This window comes from Onychomys torridus, chromosome 3 (assembly GCF_903995425.1).
Source record: "Onychomys torridus chromosome 3, mOncTor1.1, whole genome shotgun sequence".
Taxonomy (NCBI): Eukaryota; Metazoa; Chordata; class Mammalia; order Rodentia; family Cricetidae; genus Onychomys; species Onychomys torridus.
Window position 1 is genome coordinate 137,011,745 of NC_050445.1, and position 22,628 is coordinate 137,034,372.

A 22,628-nucleotide genomic window follows, 5' to 3' on the forward strand; every position below is an offset into this window, starting at 1 on the left:
AACACAGATTACAATGCCAAGAGAAGCTTCCCTCATTCAAGCTGCGTGTAGTATTTGTCCGTGACTATTAGCATAAATTAGAAAGGCAGCTTGGTACCATGACAATTTAGCTAAACAAGGGAGTCATCTATCCACTTGAACTAAGACTTCCACAGTCACGGGTTGTTGACGGGGTTTTCAGCACCCAGTATGAATTCCGTCTTACAGAACTGGATTCAAATCAACCAGAGACCAGTTTTCTACCCCATAAAAGTTGTGCCACTCTTGCACCAATGGGCACATCCTGCGTGGCAGGTTGGTGTTAGACATCCTAGGGTTCTCAGCTGGATGAGACCATTGGCATCTCCTCTCCTGCAGCAATCTGCACAGCACCTTGTGGCATTGTGAAAGCTGGTCAGCAGTGGGTGTTAGAAGAGCACCAGCTTGATTTCTCTACACCCTTCCACCACGGTGTGTGGTGTCTTCCACAATAGAATATTATCAACTAGTTATTGTGTGCAGTTAAGAAGAGCATCAAGATTCTGTATTGCTTTGGGGGGTGTAGGGCCTCCCTGGCCAGCAACTCATAAGGCGCTATCTCATGCCTGGAACTGGGACATTTGTTTAGTGACCCTTGGCCTTCAGGAGCAGCATTATCTAGACGTGCAGTACATCTTCCTCTGACTCTCCTCATAACTTATGATTCTTAATAGGCTTAGAAAGCAGTAAGCTTCCACGTGGCTTTTTCATGGGTCCTCAGTGTGGGTTAATCCTCCCATTCTCCTCTCTCATTTCTCCCATCCCACATCCCCATCCCTGCTTAAATGTTCTGTCTGCAAAAGTGCACTTGTGCTTTGACAACCCCTTTGTCATGCTGTGTGCCCTGCCTTGAGGAATCCCCACCCAGTGGTCCTCTTCTACTTACCTGGAGTCCACAAGTACTCCAGGTTGCACAGATAACTCTTAACATTTGGAGTGAGGAGCACATATGAGAAAAAAACATACAGCAGTTATCTTTTTTTATTTTTTATTATTATATTTGTGTTTTAATTTTACACATCAGCCATGGGTTCCCCTGTCCTCCCCCTCCCACCACACCCCCACCTCCCCCCCAGCCCCTCCCCCCCATTCCCATCTCCTCCAGGGCCAAGACTCCCCTGGGGATTCATTTAAGCCTGGTAGATTCAGTACAGGCAGGTCCAGTCCCCTCCTTCCAGGCTGAGCGAAGTGTCCCTGTGTAAGCCCAAGGTTTCAAACAGCCAGCTCATGCACTAAGGACAGGTCCCAGTCCCACAGCCTGGGTGCCTCCCAAACAGTTCAAGCTATTCAATTGCCTCACTTATCCAGAGGGCCTGCTCCAGGTGGGGACTCCACAGCCTTTGGTTCATAATTCATGTGCTTCCATTTGTTTGGCTATTTGTCCCTGTGCTTTTTCCAATCTTGGTCTCAACAATTCATGCTCTTACAGTCCCTCCTCTTTCTCGGCAATTGGACACCTGGAGCTCCACCTGGGGTCTGGCTGAGGATCTCTGCATACCACCTTACACCTGTCAGAGTGGCTAAGATCAAAAACACAGAAGACAGCTTATGCTGGAGAGATGTGGAGCAAGGGGAACTCTTCTCCACTGCTGGTGGGAATGCAAGCTTGTACAGCCACTTTGGAAATCAATATGGCACTTCCTTAGAAAATTGGGAATCTATCTCCCCCAAGACCCAGATGTAGCACTCTTGGGTATATACCCAAAGAATACTCAATCATACCACAAGGGCATTTGCTCAGCTATGTTCATATCAGCATTGTTTGTAATAGCCAGAACCTGGAAATAACCTAGATGCCCTTTAATTGAAGAATGGATAAAGAAAATATGGTACATATACACAATGGAGTACTACTCAGGAGAGAAAAACAATGACATCATGAGGTTTGCAGGCAAATGGATGGATCTAGAAAAAATCATCCTGAGTGAGGTAACCCAGAGTCAGAAGGACAAACATGGTATGTACACACTCATAGGAGGATACTAGATGTAAAACAAAGATGACTAGACTGCTACACAACTCCAGAAAGGCTACCTAGAAAACAGGACCCTAGGAAAGACCCAGAGATCACCCAATGACAGAGAAATGGATGAGATCTACATGAACAACCTGGACAACAGGGGAATAATGAAGGGCAAGGTTTGAGGGAAAGAAAGCTTAGGGGATCAGGAGATCCCAGCTGGATCAAGAACAGAAAGGGAGAACAAGGAATAACAGACCATGATAAATGAAGACCACATGAGAACAGGAATAGGCAGAGTGCTGGAGAGGTCCCCAGAAATGCACAATGATACACTGTAGACTGCTGGCAGTGGTCGAGGGAAAGCCTGATCTGACCTAGTCTGGTGATCTTTTTAATTAAGAAAAATTTTATTCATTTTACACACCAATCAAAGATCACCCTCTTTCCTCCTCCTGCCCTCCCAGCCTTCCCCTCCCAACCCACCCCACACTTCCCCCCACAAGAAGGCAAGGCCTGCTATGGGAGGCACATCCAGTCGAGGCAAGTCCAGGCCCTTCCCCCTACATCAAGGCTGTACGGGGTGTCCCATTATAGGTAGTGGGCTCCAAAAAGCCCACTCATGCACCAGAGATGGATTCTGATCCTACCACCAGGGGTCCCCCAAAGCAGATCCAACTACACAGTTGTCTCACCATGCAGAGGGCCTACTCCAGTCCCATGCAGGTTCCACAGTCATTGATCCAACTTTCATGAGTTCCCAGCAGTTTGGTTTGGTTGTCTCTGCAGGTTTCCCCATCATGATCCTGATACACTTGCTCATAGAATCCCTCTTCTCTCTCTTTGACTGGACTCCTGGAGCTCTGCCTGGTGTTTGGCTGTGGGTGTGGAAAAAAGCTCTATGATGACAGTTAGGGTCTTCACCAATCTGATCACTGGATAAGCCAGCAGTTCAGGCACCCTCTCCACTATTTCCAGTAGTCCACTAGGGTCATCCTTGGAGATTCCTGGCAAATTCCCTAGCACCCAGTTTCTCTCTATCCCCATGATGTCGCCCTCTGTCATGGTATCTCTTTTAGTGCTTTCCCACTCCATCCCTGTTCCAGCTCAACCATCCCATTCCCTTATATTCTCATCTCCCATCCCTTACCCTCCATTGCCCACCCCTCAAATTGGAAAGAAAGAAGTCCCACTTTCACTATTTGCAGATGATATGATAGTAGACATAAGTGAAAACAAATATTCGACCATAGAACTCCTACAGCTGATAAACTCCTTCAGTAATGTGGCAGGTACAAGATTAACTAAAAAAAAAAAAAAAAAGTTCTGTAGCCCTCCTATATACAAATGATAATTGGGCTGAGAAAGACATCAGAGAAACATCACCATTTCCAATAGCCACAAATATAAAATATGTTGGGGTAACTCTAACTAAGCAAGTGAAAGACCTGTATGATAAGAACTTTAAATCTCTGGAGAAAGAAATTGAAGATATCAGAAAATGGAAGGATCTCCCATGCTCATGGATAGGTAGTAGGATCAACATAGTAAAAATGGCAATCTTACCAAAAGCAATCTACAGATTCAATGCAATCCCCATCAAAATCCCAACACAATTCTTCACAGACCTGGAAAGAACAATACTCAACTTCATTTGGCCAAACAGAAAAACCAGGATAGCTAAAAGAATCCTGTACAACAAGGCCACCTCTGGAGGCATAACCATCCCTGACATCAAGCTCTACTATAGAACTATAGTAATAAAAACAGCTTGGTATTGGCATAAAAATGGTTATTATTCTGAGCCTGGTTTACTATTATAATTTTTCCAAGTTTTATCCATTTATCTACTGTTGACAAATTTCTAAATGGTCTTAATAAATAAAAAACACAGCCGGGCAGTGGTGGCACACACGCCTTTAATCCCAGCACTTGGGAGGCAGAGGCAAGTGGATCTCTGTGAGTTCAAGGCCAGCCTGGTCTCCAAAGGAAGTTCCAGGAAAGGCACAAAGCTATACAGAGAAACCCTGTCTCAAAAAACCAAATAAAATAAAATAAACACAGAGCCAAATATAGGGTAAAAGCCTTAGAAAGATCAGGGAAATAGGGAAAGCCACCAGCCAACCTTACCTCACCAACTCTGCAGCTTCCAAAGAGAGCCACTTCCTGTCTACCCAGGCTGATATGCTTTGCTGTTCTGCCATCTGATTTGCTCTCTGTCTCGTGACATCATTTTGTCTCCCTGGCCAGTTCTATCACTTACTGTCTGTACAGGTCTTCAGAAATCTATGGTTGGTACTGGGATTAAAGGCCTGTATCATCACGCTTGGCTTTGTATCCTTGAACACACAGAGATCCTGCCTGCTAAGTGATAGGATTAAGAGCATGTACTACCGCTAACTGACTTCTTTGTTTACTTAAAATGGCTTGCTATTTCCTCTGATCTCCAGGCAAGCTTTATTTATTAAAGCACAAATAAAATATCACCACAGCCTACAAATTTTGTTATTTCATTTTTTACAGATGAAGAAACTTTTACTGTGTGCACATGTACCACAGCTTCACCATTCATTATCATTATTTATTTTTCTAGACTTTCAGAAACAAGTTCTGGATCACTAAAATTCCTTTACAACTGCCACAGCTTGCTCTCTCTTCCACTGCTGGAAATGGTTATGTTTTCCTCAAGCTGAAGTTCACCTGAAGGAAATTCGCCTCTTCAGACAGCTCAGATATTGCAGAACCTTAAATGACCTTGACACTGTCTGTCTTTACTGTATTCCTCATCTGCTGGATCAGAAACACTTTGCCTGTAAAACCTCTGAACATGCAGCCCTCGCCTTAGCCGCGGCAGCTCTTAGAGCAAAGCAGCTGTTGATTCCTTTCTTTCTTTGCATTTCTGGGCACTGGTTGGACAGTGGCTTGCTCTGTTGAACTACAATCAGGAGGTGTAGATTGAGTTCATGTGCTAATGCCTTTGTATCTCATTAGAGGAGGAATGGGAAGCAGTGCCTTGGGTAGACTGGGGATATATATATAGCTTCCCAGGACTACCCCAAGTTATTTTGGCTGGATATATTTAAAACTAGTAACCCCATTTCATACTAAAAATATTCCTGATTTGAACAATAAATTCTGTAATCTCCATACTATAAAGGCTCAGGATGGGTCTCCATAAAATTATTTTCATTGTTACTTCATAACTACAATTTTGTCATTGTTATGAATCATCATGTAAATACTGTTGGAGATAGAGGTTTGCCAAAGTGACCATGACCCCTGGTTGAGAACCACTGTTCTACACTAACACTGTTTTCTCTTTCATTCCAGTTTCCTCTGGCTTACATTGAGGTAAGAAACTTAACTGTTTCATGTTCAGAGAGAAATCAATCTGCTGAAAGCAACTTGATGTTGGAATGTTGTAGCAGGACTGTGGGTCAGCAGCCTTCCACCACTGTGGATAGTTGCTTCATTATATCACATTCCCTACCCTAATGCTTCCATCATGAACACGTGGTCTTAGATGTGTTGATGTAATTAAAACTCTATTTACTTACAAAATTTACAACCTGTCTCACAGGATCCAAAGACAAATCGAATTATGCAGTGGCGGGATATTAACACAGAGCATGGGCTAAAGCAGCTGTCCTTCAGCCTGTCATCAGAGCCTATTCAGGGCTCCTACAAGATAGTGATAGTGAAAAAATCAGGAGTGAAGACAGAGCACTCCTTCACCGTGGAGGAATTCGGTATGGCTTGGGAAGACTGAAAAGGGAAAGCAGATCTTATAAGTTTCTGGTTATCATAGGATAAATTGATGAACATGTTGAGTTCAATGGGTAAGGCTGGGATTCATCTGATTCTACCTAGGGCTATCCACCTAGCAACCTGGAACTTCCAGAAAGTTCTGGGATTTTCAGAGACAAATTACTTGGGTTTTCTTTTTTAAGTAGATACCCCTGTGATTTGAAAATCCTGATAGATCTATCACCACTCAACATTCTAACTTTACTGGAGGCAGGGAATCTTAATAATGGGAAGTCACCATTTCTTGGCAGAGGCTGATCATTAAGCCAACTAGGAAAGTTATTTCCCACCTGAATTTCTCTTCTCTCTCCCAATAGTGCTTCCTAGGTTTGAAGTTCAAGTAAAGGTCCCAAAGGTCATCACTGTGCAAGATGAAAAAGTAAACGTGACTGTGTGTGGAGTGTGAGTTACCTGTGTTTAATCTTCTGTCCTTCAGAATATTCTTGGACACAAAAACTACCTGGGATAATGTGTCATTGTGGAATATATAATGCTAAGGTTGTCCTTCCTCCTAGAATGTTGCCCTATGGCGTTCATTTCCTCCTCACGTCCCCACTGCTCTGCATCCATAACTGCTTGATTGTATATGTTGATGATGTTCATCCTGATGACACCAGTGATAAATCAGTTGTATGAGGCAGTAGAGCGTTCCTGCCTTTGGAGACAGGAAGGCTCCTACAAAGATCCCCTGACCCATGAAAAGAGAACACAGGCACTAAACACAGCATTCTGCTGACCTGTTATGGGTTGACAGAAAGAACAGAGAAACGAGGGCTCCCAGTCTGGCTGTTGTTCCAGCCACTGCTGTCCAACTTCAACTTTTAAACATCTCACTTCTCTGTTTGCATTTCTGTACTGGATAAATGTGGATCCTGTGTCACAGCAACTGAAGTTGCTATTTAAATCTGGAACCCCAGTAAGTCAAACCCTGCTAGGAGGAATTTGCAAATGTGCCTGAATCAAACAGAAGAGACACACCTGGCTCACATCTGCTTGTCATTAAAATAAATATGCTTTAAAAAAATTGATAGGAAGAGAGCAAAAAATTGAGGAGGTCTATTAGAATAGTTCTGAGTCATTTAGCCATGGTCTCCATTCATCAAGCCCCATCCATTACTAGCTGAGTATCCTGATTGGGTCACTTAATCTTTTCAGAACTATAAAAGGGAGAAAATCATGTCTCCCAGAGGTTCTTAACAGGGTTAAATTGTTAATGTATTCGGTTAGAACATGTCAAATGGTAATAATGGGCCCTATTTGCTGTCACTGTGAAAATACACAGAGCTAATCTACTGTTACAGATTAACAGTATAATTATGGCTGGGAAGACTGTAGGTCTGTGCTTTAGGATGACCCTTGGTTTCTCTGAATCTGTCTTGTAACAGATATACCTATGGAAAGCCTGTACCAGGGCAGGTAAAGATAAGTATATGCCTTGAATATCAGCATCCTAGCAGGAAGGGAAAGGGTGCATGCAAAGAAGTCAGTTACCAGGTGAGTAAAAACTGCTCAAAGTCCCATTTTTAATATTGACGGTTAACTAACATGGAAATACAAGTGGAAAAGCTGAGAGGAAATGCACACCCAGATACTGAAAAAGGACCTTGGGACTGCATGGTGTAGCTCTGTGGTGGTATACTAGCTAGGCATGTGCAATCCCCAGCAACACCCCCCTCTGACAAAGGTGATATTTCTGAGACCCACTGTTATTAAAGGTATATTTCAACAACTTTACAGCTAAACTTGGCCACCAAGTTTATTTTTATTATATATGCTTTGTACAAAGTATTAGGTTTATGCCATTTTCATACATGAGTATCATGTATTTTAACCATATTCCCTAGTCCCATTGCCACCTCAGCTCTCGAGTCCTCACTCTTGTGTCCTTTTCTTCCTGTATATCCCTCACTACTTTCGTGACTTATAGACTAGTCTTTGAAACATAATTGTCACATAGAGAATGGGAGTAAATTGCACAAAACAACAGGCGTCTTTACAGTGTACTCACACACACGTATCATGTCTTGATTCTCTCCTCCACTACCTGCCCTATTCTCTCCATCCATTCTCCTGCCAGGCCCTTCCTCTTCCCAAATGGAACAACATCTACTTGGCAGTGTTTCTGTTTTACCCTTACACATGACAGAAACCGTGCTCTGCTGTGTGTCTGAGTCTGGTATTCTTGTGAAAGGTGACACTTTCCATGCCCATAACATTCTCTGACTCAATTTTGATTATCAGTTCATCAGCTGATGGGCTCATTAGATTGTGAGTCACATAAATGTCAGCATAGCTGTGAACACATGTCTTGGTGTACTGACAGAGATTCCTTTTATGTATTCCTGACAGATGGTCATATGGTACTTTGACCTTGTAATCTATGAGGAGCTTCTATACCGACATGGCAGTGGCTGTACTATGTTGTAGGTTCACCCACACTGTATGAGGTGTAGAGAACACAAGGTCCTTGTGCTCGTAGATAAGCATTAGGGAAAACAGGAATGTTAGAACATGCAGGGTTGTCTCCTCAATGGAGGAGGTGTATACCTGTTTTCCACCCAGAAAGCTAGGAATGGATGTAGTTAACATTCTGGTGATCGGTGTTATCTGTAGGGCCAGGACACACCTGAATCTGCTAGACTACTACATTCATCCCAGACTCTTCCTTTCTAAATCTTCATCTTGAGCCTTATTTCTCAGTCTATAGAACCCTCCCTTATGGGTGATGTCACAGTACTTTAGAATACCCAGGTGACCTCTGTGCTATCTGTAGGGCTAGGCCACTCCTGACTCCCACAGACTCTTATGTTTATATCACTCATTTTCCATAGACCCTTAGCTGAGCATTGTTTTTCAGTCAATAGAACCCATCTTTAGGGAAGAGGTCCCATGTTATTTGTAAAAAGTTTCAATGTGAACATGTTTTAAGCTTTGCCATATGCACATGGGTTTGAGTTAATTTCATCAGGAAACTTTTTCCCCAAAATTGTACTGCATTTAAATATACCTAAAATAAACTGCTGAGTTTCAGACTCCAGTAGTTTGAGCCAACACAGGCTACTGAGTCATATTAAACTGGATTTCATTCTTGCCTCACACAGATTGTTACTCTGCTGGTTCTGGTATTTACAGAGACACCTACAATGAAGGTCTTCTCTTTACAACCTCACCAGCACTGAATTTTGCTTTCTTTATAATAACCACTCTGTCTATGGTGAAAAGGATCTCTGTAGTTTGAGGACTGCATTTTCCTGTGTCTTAAGATGTTAAATTCATTTCTTCATATATTTTTAGAGGTTTGTATTGGCTTTGCAAACTGTTTTTCAAATCACATCATTTGCCATGGAGTGAATTGTTTTTATTGGCTTTACATATTTTAAGTTTTTTTATACATTTTTCTTAATTTTTAAATATTTTTGAACATTTCATGGTGAATGTGGTTGTCGTTTATGCCTCTCTTTTTTCCTCTCCAATGCCTCCCATGTCTCCCTCAACTCTCTCTGAAATTCATGACCCCTTATTCTGGAACTATTATTGTTACACATATAAATAAATTGTGTGTGTGTGTGTGTGTGTGTGTGTGTGTGTGTGTGTACATAATCAACCTGCCAAGTCCATTTAGTATTGCTGCTATGAACATGTACATAAGGATGTCCATGCAGGATTATATAACCTTCCCGTGGACACCTTGGAGAAGAATGGTTTTCTCTCTCAGCACCCATTGATCATCTGTAGCTCTTGTTCTTGGGGCTTTATGAAATTACCCTATCTGCCAAATTGGCATTTTAACTGGTGTTACCATTATGTAAGTCTTGTTTAGACAGTCACATTGTTGAAGTTTTTGTGAATGTGTTTTCCCTGTTGTGTCTGGACGACACTATTTTGCAAGAGGCTTTCAGGTGTTTTACAATCTTTCTTATCCTTGCTCCATGATTTTCCCAGATCTTTGATTCAGTGGTTATATTGGAGACACAACAAGTGGGGTTGTGCACATTATAGGTACTTATTCTCTGCATTTGGGTGAGTTATGAATCTGTATAATGGTCTCTATATATTGAAAAATATGATTATTTAATGAGGGATGAGTTCTACACTTATATATAAGGATAAGTTTTTGGATTATAATAAGGAACTATATTGGTTTAGGAAAATGGCGGTGGTGGCTTTGCCCCCATAGTCATTTCTTGTGGTGGCTTTGCCCCCATAGTCATTTCTTATTGGTTTAACATTTGTGTTTTGGATGAATGTAGAAATTTGTCCATGTATTTTAGGTTTTCTAAATGATTGATTCAGTACAGGTTTTTAAAGTATTCCTTTATAATATTCCAATTTTTTAAATTGTCTGTGTAATGTTTTCCTATAAATTTCTTATTGTTAATTTGACTAATTTCTTTCTTTCTTTTGGTGAATTATACCAAAGCTCTATCAATCTTATCTTCTTAAATAATCATCTCTTGGACTCATTGATTCTTTGAATTCTTTATTTCTGTTCCACTCATTTCTGTCTCAGTCTTTATTATTTCTTCCCATTAACTAGTATTGAATTTGTCCTGACTTTTCTTTTTCCAAATACTTGACTTGTATTATTGAGTCATTTATTTGTGCTATTTCTTTTCTTTTTTAGATCAATACCTAGACCTGTAACTATCCCTCTTGGGACTGTTTTAAATGTGTTCCAAAGGTTTTGTTGTACTGTATTTTCACTTAATCTCAGGATTTTTAAAATTTTTCTTTCTTGATTTCTTCTTTGATTCATTAATTATTCAGTATTTGGCTGTTTAATTTCCATGAGTTTGTGTAATTTCTAGAAAATCTTTTGTTGTTTATTCTAAGCATTATTGTATTGTGGTCAGATAGGATGCACTCAACTATTCCAATTTTCAACAATTATATTTGTTCAGATATGGTCTATGTCCCAGTATTTTATCTATTTTTGAGAAACTTCCATTTGTTACTTCAAAGAATAAATATTCTTTGTTGTTTAAGTGGAATATTCTATAGATATATTAGCTTCACTTAATGTATGATACCATTTAGTTCTGGTGATTCTGTGTTTATTTTTTTTTGTTCAGATGCCCTGGACAAAATTGGAGAAATTAGTGTTCAGAAATCAACTATAATTACTGAATTGGTTTCATCTGAGTCTTGAAGTCTAGTGGTATGCTTTTTATGAAGGCATGTGTGCTAGAGTTTGGTTTATATATGTTTATAATTGTAGTGTCTTCTCAGTTGTTTCTTTGATAAAAATAAACTGTTCCTCTTTATCTCTTCTGATTAATTTTAGTTTGAAATTGAGTATATCAGATATTAGATTATAAATGCCTGCTAGCTTTCTGGTCATTTGCTTTGAATACTGTTTTTTCATCCTTTCACTGTAAGGTTGTGCCTATCCTTGAAGATAAAATGAGGTTCTTGTAAACCACAAAAGGACTGATTTTGTAACCCATTCAACTATCCTGTGTCTTTTGATTGGAGAGTTGAGACCATTAATATTTAAAGTTATCTTTGAAAGGTGTGTGTTGATTGCTGTCAATTTATTATTTTGTTGCTATTTGTGTTTAATCCTATTTCATGTCTCAATAATTAAAGTTTCATTTTTTTTCTTTCTGTAGCCTCTTACCTATGCTTAATCTCATCCTCAGTCTAAAGTGTTGTCTCTGGTATTCTCTGTATGGCTGGTTTAGTGAACATGAATTCTTTTAGCCTATTTATCATCATACAGTCTTATCGGTTTTAGGAACTTCTTGAGACTTGTGAGTTGTTTACTTCCTTAGCCTTGTAAGTCTTGTATATATCCTGCATCTTTGTAAACCTTCTTCCAGATGTAATGTTTAAATTCAGATGAAATTCTTATACAACACTCTGGAAATTATTATTTTTGTCCAGATTGCCAATTGATGAGTGTGTAGTACTAAAGTCACCCATCATTATTGCATTTGGACCTATGTATTCTTTCCTTAGTATTATTTCTTTCATGATGTTGGATGTATTGACATGTTCATTCAGTACTCTTTTTGGTTTATTCATTTTACTAGTAGGTAGTGATGTTTTTATTTCTTGTAACTAATTTTGGACTGGTCTATTTTATCAAATATGAGTATTGATACTCCAGCTTCTTATTAGCTTTGGATTTTCTTGATCTATCTTTTTCTATTTGTCTTAGTTAGGGGTTCTATTGCTGTGAAGAGACACCATGACCACAGCAACTCTTATATAGGAAAACATTTAATTGTGTGGCTTACAGTTCAGAGATTCAGCCCATTATCATCATGGTGGGACCTGGCAGCATACAGGCAGACATGGTGCTGGAGAGATAGCTGAGAGTTCTACATCTAGTGCAGGCAACAGGAAGTGGTCAACAATACTGAGTGTGGCTTGACCATGTATGAGACCTCAAAGTCTGCCTCCACAGTGACACACCTCCTCCAATAATACCACATACTCCAACAAAGCCATACCTCCAAATAGTGCCATTCACTATGAGTTTATGGGGATTATGAGTTTTCCAATTATATTCTAGCTACCACATTCCACTCTATAAGCTTGTAACAATTCCATGATACAAAATGTATTTAGTCCAACTTCAAAAGTCCCCATAGTCTATCATAGTCTCAAACTTATTTAAAAGTCCAAAGTTCAAAGTTTCTTCTGAGATTCATGCAAATTTTTAACTTTAATCCCCTATAAAATCAAAATAAATACAGATCACATATTTCCAATATATAATGGCACAGAATATCATTACTATTCCAAAACATAGGGAAGGGGGCATAATGAGGAAATACTAGACCAAAGCAAGACCAAAAACTAGCTGGGAAAATTCCAAATTCTACATCTCCATGTCTGATGTCAAAATGCTCTTCAGATCAATAACTCCTTTGAGCTTTGTTGACTGCAACATACTTATTTCTCTTGGGCTGGTTCTAATCCCTACTAACAGCTTTCCTCAGCAGATATTCCATGGCTCTGGCATTTCCAATATCTTGGGGTCTCCAAGGCAATCCAGTCATGGTCTCCATTCAGGGACAACCCTGACACATGCCTGGCCTCACCAGCTCTCTTTGGTCAAGGAGGCAAATTCCATATTCCCTTTCTTCTTTCATTAATTCCATAGCCATGTGACTGAAGCTGCCAAGTTCTGATGCTTACTAGGGCTGGAACATGGCTCCTTTGTTCAATTACCTCTTCACCAAATTTCTTTTTTTTTTTTTTATGGTTTCCGTCACTGCATAAGTTTCACTGTCCTGAAACTGGATCTGTAGACCAGGCTGGCCTCAAACTCAGAGATCTGCCTCTGCTTTCCGTGTGCTGGGATTAAAAGCATGTACTACCACACCCTGCTTTAAGCTTCTCTTTAATTCCTTTCCATAAGTTGGAAACTAATCTCAGTAGTATTTTGCCCTTTATTCCATTTCTTAATCTCTTTGATTAAGAAATCTCTAATCTTAATTAAGAAATATTTAATTAGCTTTCTCTGCTCTGTTCTCCCCACATCACACCAACTTTCCCTCTGCTCCCCACACATGCTCCTTCCCAGGCCTGGTTCTCTTTACCCCACCCCCTCTTCCTTCTAATAAAGCTCTCTGTAACTAGGTTAAAAAGAAAAAAAGAAACATTTAATTAAGGAAATTAATCTTTACCTCCTTGAACAGAAGACTTAGCTCTTTCCTCTCCTTGATGCTCTTTTTCTCCTCAAATTGTACGTTTTCCACTTTTCCTTCTCAGCTTGTTCCTTTTCATTATAAATCTCTATAAGAGTGACCAGCAATAACCACACAACGGAGTTGATAGCAGGCTGTCTCAAGGTTTCCTCTGCCAATGGAATTAATCCATATCTTTTTGCTTTAGCCTCAGGCAGACTCTTCGACAAGGACAAACAGCAACCACATTCTTCACCAAAATATTTTCACCAGAACAATCTCTATTAATTAATATTCATCTTCTCTGAAACATTTTGAGCAAGGCCTCCACAATTAAAATCTCACGCAGCACTGCTGACTTCCAGGTTCCTATTAGGATGTCCCATTAATCAGCACTTAAAACATTCAACTCCTTTTCTAATCCACAGTCCCAAGGTCCCTGGTACCAACTTCTGTCTTAGTTAGGGTATCTATTGCTGTGAAAAAATACCATGACCACAGCAACTCTTACAAAGGAAAACATTTAATTAAATGGCTTACAGTTCAGAGGTTCAGATCATTATCATCATAGTGGTACCAGGTGGCATGCATACAGATACAGTGCTGGTTAAGTAGGTTTAGAGTTCTACATCTTATTCAGGCAACAGGAAGTGCTCTGCAATACTGGGCATGGCTTAAGCATATAAAACCACAAAGTCTGCCTCCACAGGGGTACTCTTCCTCCAATAATACCACACTTACTTTGATAAAGTCACACTTCCCAATAGTGTCATTCCCTATGAGCTTATGGGGGCCAAGTACATTCAAACTACCATACTATCCTTTCATTTTTGAGTCTAATTAGTCATCCTGTGTCTCTTATTAAGAGACATAGAATCATTTACATTTATGTGTTGATAATTATCTATTTATTTATTTATTTCCAATGATTTGTTGGATGTTCTGGTTAATTCACATGCTATTTATCTTTTTTTAACCATGTCATCTTTTACTGACTTTCTCATTCTTGTCCTGAGTTGATAACATTAATATCATCATCTGCTTGTCTGAATCCTCTTTGAGGCCACTAGCCATTTCTAAAACTAGACAATTAGATGATTTGTCCAACATCACCACAGTTTCAGAATCCTGGGATTTAGAGTGAGGAGTCATAGCCTCTTGTAGTTCTCACACTGTCTTGTGTCATGTTTCCTGTGTTTCTACATTGTGATCTACAGATCTCTTACAATAGATCTCTCCTCTGGTTTATTTGGGGGTCTTCTTAGGAGGCAGTTTTCACTTAACAGCTCATTCCTCACTACCATTCAGAGACAAAAACACAAACTCCAAAACAGCAGAAAACCAAAGACGATAGAGCAACACAGTTTAAATAAAATAATGCACACTACGATGTCAGCCATCAGGGTACAAAGGAGAATGGCAAACAGTGTAAAGTAATCTGTGAAGTTACAATTGAATTAAGAACAAAGTAATGTGATTCTGGTGACTCTTCTCTTTCACATTTCAGAATAATGTCAGTTCTTTCTAATGAAGACTTTTCTCATTCACAGAACCACACAGAGGTAGCTCCTAAGCCCCCATTACACTCTGGAAATAGATTTCACTTTATCCATTTACTGGAACATGGAACAACAGTTTCATGCCTGCTAGTAAAATGTACCAATGGGCTACATTCAAGCCTGTGGTTGCTATTTTAAATAATGTAAAGTGATTATTAAGTCCTAGTGGCACACAAGTAAGTGTTCTGATTACATTATAATTGTGAATTTATTTAATACTCCTAATGTATCTATAAAGATAATCATTATCTTTATAGATGACTAAGCCAAGGCAACTTTGTTACTGGCTCATGATCATGGCACACAGCAGCTCATTGTGTGAGCCAAGTCCCATGATTACGACCAGATTTTCATGCTGTGCTGCACTAAGCACTCATTTTTCTCAAAGAAGTCCTCATGTGTGGGTTTGAGTTAACCATTAATCTGAACAGTGTGTCATGTTTCCTTATTTTTATCCTGCATAACAGCTGGACAACAATGGCTGCACCACACAAGAAGAAAACATCCGTGTGTTTCCTTTAAAGAAAAGACATGAAGCCCAACATCTCTTTGTGAATGCAAAGGTTATAGAAGAAGGGACAGGTATGTGAGTAACCTGAGAATATAGAAAAAGAAGCTGTGAAAATTCACACCTGTTCATGCCAATGGTGGTTTGAACAGAAACAGAAAAAGGATGTAGAAAAAAAGCATTTCTTCACTAACTGTCTTGAACTTTCAATGTTGTTGCTAATTTCTCTTTCAGGATTTGAGTTCATGGGATCTGGAATATCTAAAATTGAAAGAACTGCAACCAAACTCATATTTGTAAAAGCAGATTCACACTTTAAACGTGGAATTCCGTTCATAGTGAAAGTAAAGTACTTTTTGATTCATAAGTGGTTGGGCTGTATTGTGATATCTCAACCTAGGCCATTCTGCTCAGTGTTAAACTTGTCTGATATCAGTGGTTGCAGTACAAGAATTTAGCATAGTAGCATACTATGTTATCAAGTTATAATGTTATAAGTTATCAAGAAGCCCCAAACCTAAAGCATATGGAGCAAAATTTTTATTTATAACTACTGTCCTTGAACTATTGTCTTAAACCCCAAAGTGGTCACTGTGTTTCTACAATGAAGCAAGATATGCTGCATGTTCATGACCAACCCCCACACTCCGTTAGCCTCAGGGACCTAACTAGGTTTTATTTTGACTATGTCAGTGCATCTACCTCCCTTAGTTCACACAAGGAATTCATCGATGGTTTCTTCTGAATAGCAGCTAAGTATGAAGCAACTATTATGGAGTCATATGACACCTTCAGCCTCTGGCTTTCATAGCACAGCCAGTCCTACTGGTGCAGATTGATCTTAAAGTGTTAGGTGTTTGTAAAATGCTTAATTAGTTGGTGCATCTTTTATGATATTTATATAACATTGAAACAGGTTTTCTCTTCTATTCTGTATGGTATCATCATACCTACACTATACTTTTCTTCCTTGTTTAATTTAGGTCCGCCTAGTGGATATCAAAGGAGCTCCCGTGCCAAATGAGCAAGTCTTTATGAAAGCACATGAACTTGACTACACCAATGTTACTACCACTGATCAGCATGGCCTGGCGGAGTTCTCCATCAACACCACCAACATCGAGGGGTCTTCCCTCACTATCAAAGTAAGTCAGAAATGAGGGCATAAGACACATGGTGAAGCTTTCTAACAGCTTGAACTCAATAATGTGTACCTTCATGAAAAAATATTCCCATGCCAAATTTTCTTATTTTAGGGAAAAACACTTAAGGTTTCTGATCAGTGATAAAGGTATGAGCAAAGGGCTAGAGAAATAAGTGCACACATTATGAATACATTCCTTTAAATACAATATTTTTCATAGTCTGTCTTATTTTTTGTCTTCTATGTATCTCAAGTCAGGGCCTTCAAACAAAAATGTTTAAAGGTATATTTTCATCTTCAGTCAAGAAGAGGTACTGTGTATTCTCAAATTCATTATCCAAATATGTTGTACCCATTTTCTCAAACAAGACACAGTTAATGTGTAACTGAATATGATTGATGCTACACTAGTTCCTGCTTTGGCAGGCATACACACACACACACACACACACACACACACACACACACACACACACACACACTGTGCCTCTGATGTAAGGAGAAACTCAGCCAGTCAGAAGATAGGTTTAGCTGGTTAGATCACACATAGCTCACTCTGTCATTACTTAACAGCCCCCCACATAAGCACATACATAGATTCTGTGCCCTGAAGTCAGTCCTGCAGTGCTTCAGACATTGCCTTAGCTCAGTAAATGATTCAGGCTGGGACTCACTCTTCTAATGGCTTTCTACCTTACTTTTCCTGATGGCCTGTCTACCTTGCTCTTCTCATGGATGTCTACCTTGATGTCATGGCCTGTCTACCTTGCTCTTCTGATGGATGTCTACCTTGATAAGCTTGACTGGGTCTCAGTTGGGACAAGTCACATCACTGCGCTCTCTTCTCCTCAGATGTCTGGTGGATCCTTGAAATAAGGCCTTAGGAAAGATTTGTCTCTTCCTAAGTCAGGAGAATTAGTTTTATTTATTCTTTCATGGTTTTTCTTCAGACTTTTCTTTCTTCTCACCTTCCTGCCCACCCCACTCCTTTCTTCCTCCTCCTCTGAGTTTGTTGTTTTTGTTTGATTTTAATTAGCATAGAAAGTAACAGGTTTCACTATGTCATTCTTATACATATTTTCTTGACACTCCTCCCCAATTATCTCTCCATCTCCCTGAACTTCTCCCACTCTTACACTTCTGCCCTCAATAGTCTCCTTTCCATTCACACCACACACTTCAGATTTCTAGTCTGTTGTTCCTTGACTTTCTTTCTCAGACTTGGGCCTCCCTTCCTTTCTCTTTGATCTTGCTTCTTTTTCCCTTCCCCACTCTCCTTTTTTGCTACTTTAGCAATAAACTTTGTCTCTATTTCTTTTTGCATTTAAAAAACTTTTATTGATTCTTTGTGGATGTCACACCATGTGTCCCAATCCCACTCATCTCCCCATCCCCTCACTTCTGCCTTCAGTCTTGCCACCACCTCCCGCCCCCAGAAAACAAACCAAAAAAACCCCAAAAACTTTAAAGTAAAACAAACAAAAAAACAAAACAGAAAAAAAAAAAAGATTTAAAAATCAGTGTGGAAGCTGTAATGTGGCCCAGTGAGTCACACAGTATAACCTTTAATCCATACACCTTTACTTGTAAGTGTTCACTTCAATGCATCATGATCTGGTTCTAGGCTTCTGGCTTCTGCTACACACTCAATACCAGGCCCTCACTGGGACTCCTCTTGGAGATCCTCTTGTTGCCTTGTGTCATGGAGATCCCGCAGCTTTGGCTATGCCGGTCTCACCCCTTCATATGATCCAGCAGTTCATAGATGAGGTAGATGTTGGGGTGGGCTACCTCATAGTCCTGGATCTGGGCCTGGGTGGCAGTTTGGTTGGTCAGCCCACCAGCTTTCCTTCACTATCCCTACCTAGGTGAACTCTCCAGTACTTTTTCAGCTAGCTCACTCAGTGAGGCAGACAGCAAGGATGAGCACCAATTCTCCAGATCTTGTGCCCTTGAGTTTGGGTCACCTACACTCACACCACCAGGGCCAGCTCTACTACTTTGCTCATGCAAGGTGCAGGGCCTGCTCTCCAGATTGCTGCACTGGGTGAGGAACAGGGCTAATCTTCCATTCTCATGCCCCTGAGGCTCACACTCCTGCCTGCCATAGGTGGCAAGGAGGGGGCAGGGCATATTTCCCTCATCCTTGCCATCCACAACATATGAGAGAGGGTATCACTAACTGGAAAGCCAGCCTCTAGCATCCTAGATTATGCAAAAACAAACAAAAAACCACAAATACAGTGAGAGCTAGACTTTTCTGAGGGTGAGACTTTTCTATCTGAGGGGTATTAGGAAGATGTCACATGTTCTGATGGCTACTTTCTCTTTTACCTCATCTTAAAAAATCCTCTCTGTGAAAAATCTATCTAAATACAGCTACATTCTTTACACACACCTGTATATCTCTTAACATACATACATCTCTCTCCTGCACAGCCATATATTTCTATACACTGTTACATCTTTTTCTCAATAGCTCCACATCTCTCTTCTGTATATATTTCTTCTCTCTACTCCACTATATTCCTTCCTACACTACTATATCATTCATTTACTCTCTCACTCACCCCCTCACTCTCCTCTACACACACATTTCTGCCCTACATACACATCTCTGTCACTTCTTACATTTCTCACACTTCTCTGCTTACACACTCAGCTTCATCTCCCCCCACTTCTACCCCTGCACATTAAGCTACATTTCTATTTCAACACACACACACACACACACACACACACACACACACACACACACCCCTAAACAGCCAAACTCTGAACAATTATGTTACATTTTCTTGGTCCAACACATTCTCATAACACATGATAAATCATACAGTTTCTCTCAGGCTAGAGATGTCATATTGACATAGTGTGAGTGGTCAGGAATCCCAGACAGGAAATGACATTGAAATTCAGGACTTAATAACATTTATTTGGCTGAACCCTGAGTTCCGCAACATAAAGTGAAGTTGGGAGTACATGCAGAAAGTCAATTGCTGCAGGAAAGTTATGTTTTAATATTACCAGCCTGACTTTGGTTTAACAGACACTTGGGGACTTGTACTTGTGTATTCTCTGCAGGGCCAGCTAGTCTGATTTGAATTTGTTCTGAAGGCTAAAATTAGATGTCTTTGTGACTGAGAATACTGTTATTTTCCTATGTCAGTTATGAAAATATCCTATTATTATTTCTATTCATCAGGATTATACAGCTTAAGCAGAAATCATCTTCCTGACCATCCACGGCCATAAGCGTGCACAAAGATGGAATATATACATGATATAAACACACAAGCGGTGGGAAAGCATCCATAGCAGTTTTTAGGGAAGAAATGTAATGTCACATGAGAGAATTTACAGACAGAAGCAACTGGTTGTATACAGTCAGTGATGGCTTTGCCAGGTGGGGCTCCCCATCAGAGAGTTATTCATCTAGTGGGTCGACCTGTTGAATACTAGTTGTCACCTGCTGTCTACTCCCATGGCCTCTGGTCAAACCATTACTACCAGCAGCTCTCAGCAGGAGGGGCCAGGAGCAGCCCTCCTGCTCTTGAGTCTATAGACCTGGCTCAGCCCTGCACCCCTGCCAACAGAGTCAGATCTAGCGTGATGTACAAGGCCCACTCTGCCAAATGCTATGGCTAGTGATGGGCAGGATGAACTCTCCCACTCTCATGACCCTTGGACCAGCTTTTCTTGCCTTCAGTAGGTGGTAAGGGGTAAGTGATGATGGGCAGATGGGAATCATTCCCTTCCCCATGCCACCATTTGACAGATCGTGGGGCTAGCTTTCCCACTCTTACACCTTCAGGGCTGGATCACCCACACCCCCACCATCAAGGAGAGCTCTACTGTTATGCCCTGTGGAGGTGCAAAGCCCACTCTCATAAGTGCTGCAGTCAGTGAGGGCCAGGGCCAGTTCTTCCTAATTCTTTAGCCAGGGAGTGGCAGGGCCAATAATGTGTAACTATATCCTCACTTCTTTCAGTGTTAACAGGAGCCATGGACATCAGCTCAAACTGTGGCTGCAGCAGGGCCACAGACCCAGACATGGCCCTTGGCAGCAGCCCAGGTCCATACAACACTATGGCCCTGGGTGGCAGCAAGGGTTACTCAGATCTGTATGGCCCTAGCAGAGGCTCAGTTCTTGGTCCTAGGTGATGGCCCAGACATCCTGATGTCTACAAGGCCCTTGGTGGCAATATAAGCCACATATACACTTGGACTATGGACCCAGGCATGGTCCTTGGCAGCAGTCTGGGCCCAGATATCACCATGACCCCAATTTGCAAAACAGATCACTCAGGTCACCTTGGATTCAGAGACCATGTGGCCCTCGAAAACCACATGGCCCCAGGTGTGGGCCCAGATCCTGGGCATCTGCATAGCTTTGGTGACAATAGGAGCCTCAGGCATCAGCTCAGACCCTGGCTGTGACAGGGCCACAGACCAAGTCATGGCCCTGGCCACAGCTCAAGTCTGTACAATGCCCCAGCCCTGGATGCCAGCATATGTCACTCAGGTCTGTATGGGCATGGCGTCAACAAAGCCCTTGGACACCAATATGACCATAGGTAGAGGCCAAGATCTGGGTGTCAGTTGTGGTCTTTCTTGACAACATGGGCCATGGACACCAGCACAGACTCAGGCTGCTGTGGTAGAACCATGGACACAGATGAGGTCTTTGGCAACAGCCTGGACCCAGATATCATCTAGGCCCTAGTTGGCATTACAGATAACCCAGATCAGCACAGACACAGTGGCAGCATGGCCCTCAAATACCAATATGTCCCCAGGTGGCAGCCTACCCCCCTGGTGATAGGAGCCATGGACATCAACACAGACCCTGGCTGTGTTAGGGTCTCGGACCCAGATATGGTCCATGGCCAGTTTGGGTCCAGATTATACCATGGTCTCAGGTGGCAGTACAAGCCACACAGGTCTGTATGGCCCTAGCAACAGCTTGACCTTCAAAGACCAACATGACCTCAAGTGTTGACCCAGAGTGTAGGACTCTGCGTGGCCCTTTGGGGCAACAGGAGCCACAGACATCAACTCAGAGTCAGACCACAGCAGGGACATGGGCCCAGACATGGCCCCCAGCAGCGGTCTGGCTCAAATATCGTCATAGTCCTGAGTGGTAGCACAGGCTTCTTAGATTGGCATGGCCCCTCTGGGGCCACATCCCTTGGATGTGGACATGGTTGCAGGTAGTGGGACAGGCTTGGGTCACCCACAGGACCTTTAGTGATCACAGGACATCAATACAGACCACCAAGGCTCAAGGTCATGGACCAATATCATGGCCCTTGACAGCATATCCAGCTAGGACAACACCATGGCCCTGTGTGGCAAGCAGGCCATCTACATCAGCCTGTTCCTCACTGCCCTCTTCAGATCCACCTCTCTCCCTAGCACATGACTCATTCTGCCTCTCTCTCTCTCCTATTTCCCCACCTTGTATTCACTCACCATAATGGTGGTGCCCAGCAGGCTCATGGTTGATTTCTTCCTGCCCCAAGTCTAGAGGCCTGGGGTGGATCTGTGGCTGTCCTCAGTGAGACTACCAGGCCTAGAAGTGCCAAGAGGCTCTTCCCCCTGTTTTTTAACCTAAGTGTTTAACTTCAGTATATTTTTCTCATTCTGTGTGTTGGAAATGGGGATATAATGAACCGGTATTTTTAATTGTTTTGAATTATATTCATATATCCACTTTGCTTTGGTATTGATGACTAATGACAAAATTTGTGTTTCTCCAGGTCTACCACAAGGAGGAAAATTCATGTATCCATCACCCTTGCACAGGAGAAGAACATGCAGAGATACATCATGTGGCTTACAGTGTGTACTCCTTCAGCAGGAGCTACGTCCACCTGGAGACAGAGGCCGGGGTCTTGCGCTGCAGTCAGAATCACACGGTTCGGGCACATTTTATTCTGCAGGGTCCGATCTTGAGAGTGATGGGAGAGCTTATCTTTTATTACCTGGT

General features: G+C 41.4%; 1 protein-coding gene across 1 annotated transcript in view; it reads left to right on the forward strand.

The window, feature by feature from the left end:
* Positions 1 to 22,628, forward strand: part of LOC118580271 (murinoglobulin-1-like) — a 91,831-nt gene that overhangs the window by 17,302 nt on the left and 51,901 nt on the right. The window contains exons 5-12 of the mRNA XM_036181943.1: positions 5,309 to 5,329; positions 5,559 to 5,727; positions 6,103 to 6,187; positions 7,171 to 7,279; positions 15,452 to 15,566; positions 15,727 to 15,836; positions 16,476 to 16,637; positions 22,399 to 22,626. Coding sequence (XP_036037836.1) covers positions 5,309 to 5,329; positions 5,559 to 5,727; positions 6,103 to 6,187; positions 7,171 to 7,279; positions 15,452 to 15,566; positions 15,727 to 15,836; positions 16,476 to 16,637; positions 22,399 to 22,626 — 999 coding nt within the window. The remainder of the gene's footprint in view (positions 1 to 5,308; positions 5,330 to 5,558; positions 5,728 to 6,102; positions 6,188 to 7,170; positions 7,280 to 15,451; positions 15,567 to 15,726; positions 15,837 to 16,475; positions 16,638 to 22,398; positions 22,627 to 22,628) is intronic.